The sequence below is a fragment of the Gekko japonicus genome, unplaced genomic scaffold, assembly GCF_001447785.1.
Source record: "Gekko japonicus isolate JY-2015 unplaced genomic scaffold, Gekko_japonicus_V1.1 scaffold1343, whole genome shotgun sequence".
Lineage (NCBI taxonomy): Eukaryota > Metazoa > Chordata > Lepidosauria > Squamata > Gekkonidae > Gekko > Gekko japonicus.
Window position 1 is genome coordinate 61,806 of NW_015177054.1, and position 12,311 is coordinate 74,116.

General features: G+C 49.1%; 1 protein-coding gene across 1 annotated transcript; it reads right to left on the reverse strand.

Moving 5' to 3' along the window:
* Positions 1–4,278: 4,278 nt before the first annotated feature.
* Positions 4,279–11,768, reverse strand: LOC107124645. Its single transcript, XM_015428135.1, has 4 exons — positions 10,961–11,768; positions 9,050–9,231; positions 7,106–7,240; positions 4,279–4,911 (listed from the first exon to the last, which is right to left on the reverse strand). The coding sequence occupies exons 1-4, from the start codon at positions 11,451–11,453 to the stop codon at positions 4,522–4,524; spliced, it is 1,200 nt and encodes a 399-aa protein (XP_015283621.1). The 5' UTR covers positions 11,454–11,768; the 3' UTR covers positions 4,279–4,521.
* Positions 11,769–12,311: the final 543 nt, after the last annotated feature.

Genomic DNA, 12,311 nt, shown 5'->3' on the forward strand with positions numbered 1-12,311 from the left:
TCCACCTCACCTACCTCACAGGGTTGTTGTGAGGATGAAAACAGGGAATGATATACACTGCCCTGAGCTCCTTGGAGGAAGGGTGGGATTAAAAAAAAAAGAACTATATAAATTGACTGTGTATTTCAAACCAGCGTGCCGCAAATATCTCCGTCACGCTGCTTAAATGGGTAACATGTCTAGTGACATGTACACAGGTCTTGCTCTTGGCCTCAGTTACAGTTTAGGGGCTCCCGTTGGCCCCTTTTAGAGTTGTGTTTCCTTCCCAAAGCAAACTTCCAAATTCAAAGGTGGGGACAGTGGGATTTCAGCTCTTGCGAGTGACTGTTGGGGTGGTATTGAGAAGGGAGAAGGCAAAGATCCAGTCTCCGTATTTTCGTTGCTGTTGTTCAGTCGCAGTCGAATCTGATGCTTCACAACCCCGTGGACCACATCACACCAGGCCCTCCTAGCTTCCGCCATCCTCCGGAGTTTGCTCAATTTCATGTTTGTTGCATCAATAACACTGTGTAACCATCTTGTCCTTTGCCATCCCTTTCTTCTCCATACTACCCCCCCCCCCCAAAAAAAAAACCACTTTCCAGGGAAAAAATAGATTTACTTTTGCCAAGACCTCATTCCTTCCTGAAGCCAACTGAAGAAATGCTCAGAACTCCAACATCTGCTCCCATCTTTTGTCAGCAGGAGAGCTCTTTCTCCCCCCCTACTGCTCCGTTGAGCCGTTATGCTTGATCCTGTCAAAAGTTACCAGGTTTATTATGTTTTGAACATAAAGAGGGGGAGGCTGCTGCAGCAGGTGGCTTTTGGCAACCTTTCTGTGCCTGAGTCCTCCAAGGGAATACCAGCCTCAGCCCTTCCTGCACCTACACTGCCCTCTGTCTCTCTCAAATGAGGGAAGCGATGCATTGAAATGTCATGGTGCTGGGGAACCAAATATCTTCTACATAAAATGTTGCTGTATGAAGATGGGATGTGTGCAAAGTAGCTTTGGTGGAGGGAAGGTGGGCTCATTAAAAGGGTTCCTCTTGTTAACCAGTTCAAGCCACCCCCTGAGCCAGCAGGGAGCTACCCTGGAGATCTGGGGAGAATATCACTCCCTCTGCTCTCGAGTTGGCGACCATCTCTGGTTGGTTTGGTCTGTGTACTGCTGGTGAAAATGACCTGCACCTAGTTGGACCAGACCAGGAAACTGAAATAACAGCAGTTCACAAATTCCTGCATCCTATATCTATATATTTCTGTTTGTCCTAAAGAGAGATGCAAGATTTCTCTCAGCCCCACCCACCTCACAGGGTGTCTGTTGTGGGGAGGGGAAGGGAAAGGAGTTTGTAAGCCGCTCTGAGACTCCAAGTGAAGGGCGGGGTATAAATCCAATCTCTTCCTCTTCTTCTTCTTAAGACTCCACTTAGACCAGCTCCTTTTGCAAATCCGTTCCAGTGGTTGGTTGACAGGACGTGTTGTGGTTCCCCACCAAGGCAGATCTCTTGGGTGAGAGGCCATGGCGGCACAGCACCTTGTGTGCTGAAGCTCTTGGGTTCAGTGTTGTAATCTGTGGTTTATTTATATTACTAGGAAAAAGGCTCGTTGTGGAAATAAATACAACGGCCTCTAGAAAGAAGCTCTGGGCGGGTGCCCCGGCCTTGGACACTCAGTGTCAGTTTGCTGTGGCTAGGGTCATACCTGTTCGGAACCATGTGGCATTCTTGCACAGTTTATTTCTGAGAGGCACATTTGTAAGGACTGCAACTTTTTGGTAAGAAGGAGTTACGGGAGAGAGGAGGGGGAAAACCAAGGAAGAGAATAAAGATCAGGAGCAGAAATGATTGACAATAAATGGAGGGTAAAATGCGTCCCTCCAGTAGCAATGGGTGCCAGAGTTCTAAGTTTCCAAATAATGAGGACTAGAACCTTCTTGGGTTTTTTTTAGCAAACTGAAATTGCACATCTGAAACTCCTGTCCCTAGACTATAACCTTGGTTATTGAGAGAAGTCTTCATGTCTTCATGTATGAACAGCATATGCCTGTAGTTTCACTGGTTACCTTGCAGCTTCCAAACATGTCAGTGTAATACAACGAATGGTGGCTACAGGGACAGTTTTTACACATTGTTAGTTTTCCTTGCTGCTTGACAGGATTATATGAACAAAGGAGTTACTAGATTAGTTTTATTTATAGTCTTGGTCTCCCGTAATTATCTCACACTTTCTCCCTACAAGCAAATCCGCACTGAGGAATAGGAATATGAACAAAAATGTTATACAATTTAATTTTTTTAAATTTAAAGCTTTGCTTTATTATAATTAATACAATTGCTTGCTTTCTTCACTATGTTTTGATATTGTTTCCATTGCTTCCAACAGGAAACGCATTTTCAGCTATAACTTTGCAACACTCCTTGCATTTTGCAGGGTCCAAGCAAAGTGGTAAGTGTTGCATCACAGTATAAAATAGGAAGGAAATAGGCCATGGTGCTGCTTGTACAGAATTAAAAAAGAAACCCTCCCCAGGCCATTGAGGCAGCAAAAAGATTAGTAGATTCATGGGAAATGTCTGTTAATTCTGGGTGGAGGTGCCCGTCAGATGAATCTGAGTTGTCGTCCCCCCCCCGTCCCCCGGTAGAAACTAAAAACAATCTGACATTTACATTTAATATATTAAAGAACCAGCGGTTATTTGGCTCAAATTTTGGTTAATTAAATAACCAGATACATCTCTACTGAGGAACGACGTCTGGATTTAAATCCTCTTCGCTGTTACCTATACTTGTTCAACACAGGGCATAATAGTGCTGGCTTGCTTTACTCAGCTGTTCGTACATAAAGTGCTTTGGCTACTTGGAATGTGCTACATAAATGGTTGTCATCCCACTTCCTATACGATGAGAATAATGCCACAGAACTTTGCCAGGTGCGCCAGAGGTCACAGCCCTGTACCCTTGGCAGCAGTGTCCCGTGGGGATTATAATGGCACCTTCAGGCACAGGTAAGTATGTGACAGAGCACCACTTAACATTGTCTTTTTTAAAGTGAAATTTCCCTTTTCATGGAATCTGCCTTCTAGGTAAAGGTTCCCTTGCTCGAAAGCCAGCCTGCAGTTCAGCGTCTTAACCAGTTGAGCCACCGCAGCTCTGCCCTCTACTGGTCACCAAATTACAGTTCTTGCTACTGAAAATCTGCATTTGAATCACCAGGAACTTCAACTTAATTTTTCCTTCCCTGACTTGTCACAGTGCAGACAGTGCAGGCTGCAATTTACGCAGTCTGCACAGAAGACAGATTTTATGGAGACAGTGGGTGGAAACACTGAGAAATGGGGGAAGGTGAATGAGGAATGAAACGGAGTGTGGGTATAGCTGTAGCGGGAAAATAATATCAGTTGCTCTCCAGCAGCCTAGCCTACCTCACAGGACATCATCCAGAATTCTTTGGAGGAAGGATGGGCTGAAGGTAGGATAGACACAAAAAGCCTTTGTAGGGTTTTTGCCTCTCTGCTGTTTCCAAATTAGAAGATGTGGATGAATGTTCTGAGGTATCCCTCCCGCTGTCTTATATGCGTCTGAAACAACCTTTTCCCATTCTCTTGAAGGAGTCTCCCCCACCATCCTGCACTTAAAACTGGAGATTCACCTCACATTTTGGTTCAGAGAGGCTGAATAAGTAATAATATTAATTGGTTCTCAAACCAATGGACATGCACCTTCTTTGCAATGGCAGCTTGGTCCCATTGGTTCAGCTCCCTGGCACACTCTGGTCCTCTTTGCCCAACTAGTTAACTTTCTCAGCGGTGGAGACATTTCTGGCTTCCCCTGTACTAGCTGTGGAGCAGGGAAACCTCACTGCCTCCCTCCGGAAGATGCGTCTGCCTGTGGCGGGGGAGGCTCTGACAGGCACAAAGCAATGAATGCCTCCCGCGTAGAAACTTTTAATTTTTCACAGCCTATCCACCTCAACGGTCGCACTAACGCGTGTGCCTTAATCCACCATTTTGAAAGTATGACACCCTCCTAGTAATTAGCCTCACAGCAGTGGCAAAAGCTGGTTAAGAGTGGTGGACTCTAATCTGGAGAACCGGGTTCGAGTCCCCACTCCACATGAAGCCAGCTGGGTGACCTTGGGCCAGTCACAGTTCTTTCAGAGCTCTCTCAGCCCCTAAAAATAAGTCTAGCTCACCACTATCAGCGGCCAGGTACTCTTTGGATCTCCTGGCTATTCTACACACAATGCCATACGATAATTAATCACCATCATGATATTTATTAATTATCCAGTGCCTCCCAGAATCAAGGCACTGGGTGAGAATTAGCGTTCAGTGCCCCATTCCCTGGCATCCCAGATTTCGGGATGCACGTCTGAAGCTTGGTGAAGCCCAAAGGAGATCCAAATGGGCTCCTGAGAGTTCTGCACATCCGATGGGCAGCACCGCCTCCATTGGCGAGCAATCGCCGCGCAGGGTACCTGGAGGAAGGCCGTGCCAACCAGGAAGCATGCTTTGCTTCTGTGCATTTCTCTGCTTCTCTTTGGTCAGATCAGCTCCATCTTGAACTGGCTGAAATTTGGCAGAGAAGGCGAAGGGTCCACCAGGCTGCTGTATGGCACGCAGGGTTGGTTTCTGGGCACTGCCTCTTGGCTGATAGTTGAGCTGAGCTGCTGCAGTGCCATCAGCACTTCCTGCTGGGTCCGGTGCTGCTGCTCCTGCTGGCGCTCCAGCCGACACTGGCGCTCCAAAACTGCCTGCATCACTTGCGCAAGCTTCTGGATCTCCATGTGCACCGCGTCCAGTTTTTCAGTGAGGGACGGGGGGCCAGCAGTGGGGGCCAAAGAAGCCACCGCCTGGCCTCCCCATGGACAGGTTGGATTGGCTGGTGAGTCGGTGGGCTTGGATGAGGAAGTCTGCGTACTGGCCTCTTTGGTCTGGAAGAAGAGCCGAGAAAGAGACAGCAGGTTCAGAAAGATGGTTAACTAGCACTGTTCTTGACTGGGTGGCTATTTCTGGACTCCAGATGCCAGTTCGGTCTAGTGGTTAAGTGCGCGGACTCTAATCTGGGAGAGCCGGGTTTGATCCCCTACTCCTCCACTTGCGCCTGGCTGGATGACCTTGGGCAAGCCATAGTCCTGGCAGAGCTGTTCTTGAAAAAGAGCAGTTTCTGTCAAGAGCTCTCTCAGCCCCACCTACCTCACAGGGTGTCTATTGTGGGGAGGGGAAAGGAAAGGAGTTGGTAAGCCGCTGAGACACCTTCGGGTAGTGAAGGGCGGGGCATAAATCCAATCTCTTCTTCCTCTTCTCCTTCATCGGCTTTCCTTTGGGCAAGGTGAACTGTCAACCTAGTACAAGTCTCAGACTCTAATGTACTTCGGTGTGGGGAGATGTGAAGCAGGCAGTAGTGCATTCATTTGAATGCAGTATCTTCCTGGACCTCCCCATCTCCAAATTATTATAAGAGGTAGGTCAGATAGCTAGAGACTACATTATGAATGGGTTTTGCTTGGTTGTCTCCCCTTCCCTTCCTTTGCTAGCTTCCTTGCAGCCCCCCAACGTGTGCTAAAGGACAAAGGAAGAATGCTTACTACACCCTGAGGGCCTGGCTAATCTGCATTAAAGGATCCAGCTAAGAAATGACAATCAGTCCAAAGTCCACCTCGTTCGCGCATCGTTTGCAAGAATTCCAGCAAACTGAACGTTCAGAATGCTCCACCAGCCGGAGGTCAGCAGCTGACTGCACGCTACCCTCGACCTGTCCTGGACCTTGAGAGCCTGCAGATGCCGAACCAACAAAGATGAGTGCTTCTTCTGCTCTAACATCTGTGGAATTCACTGCCTCAGGATGTGGTCATTGTTAGCTGGCTTTAAAAGGGTATTCGACAAATACACAGAGGATAGGTCCATCCGTGGCCGTTACCCATGTTCATGAATGCTAATGGGTGGGCGGGCAACAATGGAAGGAAGCCCTGGCATATGTGCCCTCCTTGTAGGCCTTCCGGGGGCATCTGGCTGGCCACTGGACTAGATGGATCTTTGGTTTGACCCTCCCCAGTTGCTCTTATGTTCTCAGGACTGTGTATGTTTTTGTTCACATGCAGGGCTCTCTTTGTAGCAGGAGCTCCTTTGCATATTAGGCGACACAACCCTAATGCAGCCAATCCACCGAGAGCTTACAGAGCTCTTCTTACAGGGGCTACTGTAAGCTCTTGGAGGATTGGCTGCATTAGGGGTGTGTCGCCTAATATGCAAAGGAGCTCCTGATGAAACTGTCACCCTAAAGTGTGTGCGTGGGGGGTGTTGTCCCGCCTTGTTTCTTCAACAAGCAATGTGTAAGCCACTGAGAAGCTCAAAAGTGGGATGAGCGACATCTCCTGAATGTGCCCAAGCAGAACGGCTTCCCGGAGACACCAGAATTTTGCTTTTTAAATTCTGCTCCACTCCCACTGTGGCCCAGTGTGGACCCACCCAGGCCGAACCCTTCAGCTCTAGCAAGATTCCTTGTGACGGCTTCCTCAGCAATCTGAATGCAGCCGTAGCAAAGCTTGCAAATCCCACACCATCTATTACTGTTATTTCCTGATTTTGCAGAGAGCCCCCAAGAGGCCTTCCCCATCCAAACACTGACCAGACTCAGTCCGGTTTAGCTTCAGCAAGGAGGCTGTTGCAACCATTCCCTGAGAGCCAAAGCAGTCCAGAATAGTCTGGCATTCATCCCGTTATAAGGAGGTACCACGGATACTTGGACAAGGAGATAAGTAGGAAGCTATTATTTGATCCCGCTCCACAGATTATAATAAATTGTGCTAAGTTTCTAGCAATAGCCCAAAAAATACGGGCTGCACATGTAGTATAATTTTAGAAAGATTCCAGAAGACTTAGGAGATAGGGAGTAGAATTGTATAACCTCTATAATATTTGTTCAACAGCTGAATAAGTTGATAGAGTATTGTAGAAATTTAGAGTTTTAGTAATTTTGTAATTAACATGTCGATCAAATGCAGTTTTATATTTAAATATTTTATATATATTATTGGTACCCTTTTGTATTGTTTGTAATTGGGCTGGTGATATACCGAATAAACTGAACTGAACACTGGCATTGGGTAGGCCAGCCCCAAAACTTACGTGTGTGCCACAGCCAACGGTTGCAGTCATGGCAGGAGGGGTCCGCCCAGGAGGGCTGCTGGCTGGCTGCACCCTCAGCATGAAGGATGGGGCAGGCGAGGAACTGGACTGAGTCTGCCCATTTTGAACATTTGCCTGATTAAGAAAGGGGAAGAATTAGTGTGTGTACAAGAATGTTATTTCCTGGAGAATGGCTGCATTTGTCATATCAGGGTGTGGGGAACCCAAAGGTGGTAACGATATTTGCCAGTGCAAAGTGTCCTCCATTTCCCTGCTTTATTGGGAGTTTGGGGGCAAGCTTGTCAAGGCAGAGCATGTGTACCCACCGGAATGTGAAGCTTGTTTGGCCCGTAAAAGGGTTCGAGAAATCCATCAAGGCTGTAATGATACCATTCTGCCAGAAGGTGACAGTAAAGACTGGTAAGAGCAGCTGTCATTGATAGAAAGTCCACCTCAGCTCCCAGTGGGGAGTATAAATCCCTCCTAATTGAATCCCACCAAGGAAGCAAGGCTCCCTTTAGCTTCCTGCTTTCTGACCTCCCCATCTTCATCTAGCAGGTTAACTTCTATCACTTCAGGCTGCAAGTTCCCTGTAACAACCTCCCCACCTCCCCAGTATCATCTAGACTTCTGTGTGCAGGAGGTTTTGTTTTTATTTTCATGGGGGAGCATTCGATTCTATGATCCTCCACCCAGCATACCCCGCCGGAAAGAAGAGAGAACGCGCCGCCAACAAGGGTGTCGGTAGGGAATCCCCCCCCCCCCTAAAAATCTGTGGCCCTAGGTAGGTTAACTACTGCGACTATACCAGTAGCAGGTCACTGTAAACCGCTCTGAGACCCATTAGAGGTCCATGGGCGGTATATAAATGCAATGTAAATAAATAAATAAATAATCTGAAGTGATCCAGCCCAGAGGTATGCCATGTGAGATGAAAACAAGGCCCGACTGTGGTTTTTTTGCTCATGTCAACTGGCAGAATGCAAAGCGTCTATGAAGGTAAAGGTTCCCTTGCTCGAAAGCCAGTCGAATCCGACTCTAGGGTTGCGGTGCTCATCTCCGTTTCAAAGCCGAAGAGCCAGCGCTGTCCGAAGACGTTTCCGTGGTCATGTGGCCAGCATGACTAAACACCAAGGCGCACGGAACGCGGTTACCTTCCCACCGAAGTGGTACCTATTTATCTACTTGCAATTTCTTGTTTTCAAACTGCTAGGTTGGCAGGAGCTGGGACTAGAGATGGGAGCTCACTCCATCATGCGGCACCCGGGTCTCGAACTGCTGAACTACTGACCTTCCACAGCCAGCAGTTCAGCATCTTATACTGTCTGACTATCCTTCACTCGTCAATTTTCTATAACTTGGTCCTAATCTACACATGCAGTAGAATGAACTGATGCAAGTCAGACTGCAGAAAGTTATGTTTGAGTTTTAATCCTCCCATGTGCAAACCTGAGTTTTAATCCTCCCATGTACAAACCTTCCCTGCGGGTACAATGTAGCACCCCAGGGACAAAAGCTCCAATTTGTTCGCTTTCTTATAGAGATTTATTCAGAAAGGAAATGGAATTTCACCCAACATTATAGAGTTGCCAGGCCCCTGCCACCAAACCTTGGGAGCTTTTGGGGGTGGGGTATGGGGAGTAGAAGTGTTAATCCATCTCATTACATTAGTTTGGGTTTTTTTACCTGGAACTGATGTCATGACACTCTAGCCACTCCCCAAAACTTTGTGTAAAAAACAGTTTCTGGGACATCACTTCCTCCTCCCACTCTGTTGGGCGAGCATGAGGGACATGCTCTGTGTGCATTCTATCACTGCAGCACTCCCCCACCCCATTTCCCTGTGTGCGCAGAGAGGGCCTGATGCTCCTCAGGTCAGAGCCACTGTTTATACGGCTCTAGGCCTCCACTGTCCACACTCTGTCCTTGCCTCACACTTCCTACCTTTTTCTGGAGGTGGATGGCACGGCCTACGATTTTCCTCTTCACAATTAAGGCCGGATTCCTCGCAGGAGGCAGGCCGAGCTTCCCTTTGCCATTCAGACTATGCTGAGGGACCACAGGGGTGACAGAAGCAGGGCAGCTGACGGATGCCGAGGCCTGCCGTGGCGCCGGGCAGTTATCGTCTAGAAGAGGAAACAGAGAAGGGAGAGACATGGCCTCTAGCCCAGACCTGAAGAGAAAGGACAGCTAGGAGGATCCTCAGAAACGCCTACGAAGCAGACTCCAGTCATCCTGAGCTTGCAAAGCTTGTTTGGAGATAGAGTTCTTGGCCTTAGAGCGTTTAAAAGCAGAACAGCTCTCACACAGAAATATGGGGGAGGGGGACCACAGGTCCAGCGGCAGAGCATCTCCTTGGCATACGGAAGGTACCAGGTTCAATCCGCAGCGACTCCAGTAGAGGATCTTAAGGTTGGGAAAGACCCAGGTTTAAATACCGGGAAACCTACGACTAGTCTGAGAAGACCAATGGGTTAGATGGGCCAAAGGTATATGTTGGCTTCATATTAGAGTGAGCCAGTGCAGCATAGCAGTTAGTGCCGGACTGTCAGCTAGCTGCCATTTCTGTGTAGTCCCCCTTCCCCGTTCTCGCTTGCTTGCAGCTTGGCAGCTTGCCGTAAACATGCCAGGGAGGCCGTGGGAACCAGACGCCGTTATCAGTCTGGCCTTGTGAAGTAGGGAGGACTTGGGGTCCACATTTGGTGTGGATTTTTCTGCTCTCAGGAAACCCCGCGACTCTCCCGCTCATTATGTAATCTCCCGCCGGGAGTCTTCCCGCCCGCGCGCTCGAAGTTCATTTGCTTAGCTAATTGCCTTGCCCAGCTATATGTATTGGGATCAGTGTTCCCTCTGAGTTAGTGTGAGGTCCTCCGGCTCACACATTTTTATCTTCGCTCAGGAAGGAGGGCTCCAGAGCAAACTAATTTACGCAGTAGCCAAATCGCTCCCTCACAACTTTAATGCCGGTAGCTCACAAAGTAGAATTTTTGCTCACAAGACTCCACTGCTTAGAGGAAACATTGATTGGGATGTTCCCGCCTTCTAGTTATTCCTAACAATAATCCTGTGGACATGGTACCAGTCTTGTACACTAATAAAGCATGACGCTTCTTAGGAAACGTGTGCGAAGAGTGACTTGCTGTGGAACCTGACACGGACTAGATGTGGGAGGGTCCACATTCACGTCTGCGCTGCCATGAAGGTCGCTAGGTGACTGGGTCCACGCTCGCTCAGCCTACCCTATCTCACAGCATAGTTGTGAGCAGGGGTCGTTTGGTAGAAAAAGAGCTAGGGGAACTCATTAGCATAACTCATTAGCATATGCCACACCCCCTGACATCACCGGAAGTGTGTCATAAGGCCACACCCCCTGACATCACCGGAAGCGTGTCATAAGGCCACACACCCTGCCCCCAACGGTCCCGGCCGCCGCCAGTGGGAGAGCTTGTACCTGAATAAAACTTGGTCTTAAAGGTGCCACTGGACTGTTTTGGACTTGGGCGGTGGGGGCTCTGCAACTTACCTGGCTGCTTCCTGCTCTGAGTGAGGGCAGCTGGGAGCAGGGGGTGGGGCTTGTTGCATGTGCCCGCCCCCTGGGCTCTTTACTGCCGGAGCTCCGCTCCTGTGCACTCCTGCAGGAAATGACCCCTGGTTGTGAGGATAAGAATCATGTATGCCCTAGCTGCCTTGGAAGACAGAAGGAATAAAAATGTAGTTGGTGGGTAGATGTGCAATCCCAGGAATATGGCAAAAACAACAACAAAGGAGAGAAGGTTATAAGCCACTCTGGATCCCTGTGGGGGAGAACAGTGAGGTAGAAAGGCAGTAAACAAAGAGGGTTGTGGGAGGCCTTACCAAAACTTGGGCCTAGATGTGGTCCTGTAGAGAGGGCCCCACAAGCGGCATTTGGCTTTGCGAACTGCCCCCCATCTTTGCTCAGTGAAGTCACGTGGACAATTTTGGGGGTGTCTCGGTTGGCGTTAGAAGACAGGCCCTCGCAGCTTGCGCTGGCTCCCAGAGTGGGGCAAGGCGTCCCGTGGCCCCCGGACTCTCGTCGCTGGTGTTGCCCTGCGCCATTTTCCTGCAGCAAGTTCCAGAGCCTGCCGTCATCCCACCCAGCCTGATCCGTGACTGTTCTCTTGCTCTCCTTCTCGAGAGCCGGCTGCTGATTGGAGCCGGGCAGGAGCAGGGCAGGGTCCACATTCTTCCGCTTGAGGAACAGGTAAATGGCTTGCGGGGTGACCCGGATGTTGTCCAGCTCTAGGACCTTTTTGATCTTGCGGAAACTCAAGCCGGCTTTGCGCAGCTCCACAATCCGCTTCTTGGCGTGGTCATCTAAGCGCCCCATGATGGTTCTTGATGGAACTGAAGGGGGGAACCCACCCGCTCCTTTGCTCTACCGGCCTGGGGCTACATTCCAGATGTGCCACGCTTTATCAATGCAAGCCAGCCAAGATGGACCCACGCGACATGGGCCACAGAGATGGACAGATGTTGCCCAAGTAGCAAGCCCAGACAAGTGAAAGGGCCCCAGAAAGGTAACTTGTGTAACTTATGGGGTCAGAAGCACTATAGTTCAAGGATCACCAGGACGTGATGTGCCGAAGAGCTGCCACGGACTGAACAACAAGCCGAGCCAGGAACTGAGCAACAACTGAGCCCACGGCCGGGGTGCTGGTAGGTTATCACCCCCCCATACAAATAATGTACAAATAATGTGGCCCTAGTTAGGTATAAACAGTTGTGTGAACCTCTCAGAGACCCTTCGGGGTCAGAGTGTTATAGGGAAGTCGAAAATTAAATTTAAAAAAAATGTTCCCTCTAAGCTGTGGAGCCTTGTGTGCAAAAATGCCACTTTGTGAGCTCCTGGCATTAAAGTTGTGAGCCAGAGATTGGGCTACTGCATAAATTAGTTGGCTCTGGAGCCATCCTGCCTGAGCTAAGGCAAAAATGTGTGAGCTGGAGGCTAAAAAAACCTGTGAGCTAGCTCACACTAACTCAGCTTAGAGGGGACACTGGTCACTGTAGCAGAAGAAGAGAAGAAGAAGAAGAGATTGGATTTATACCCCGCCCTTCACTACCCAAAGGTGTCTCAGAGCGGCTTACAAACTCCTTTCCCTTCCCCTCCCCACAACAGACACCCTGTGAGGTAGGTGGGGCTGAGAGAACTCTTGACAGAAACTGCTCTTTTTTCAAGGACAGCTGT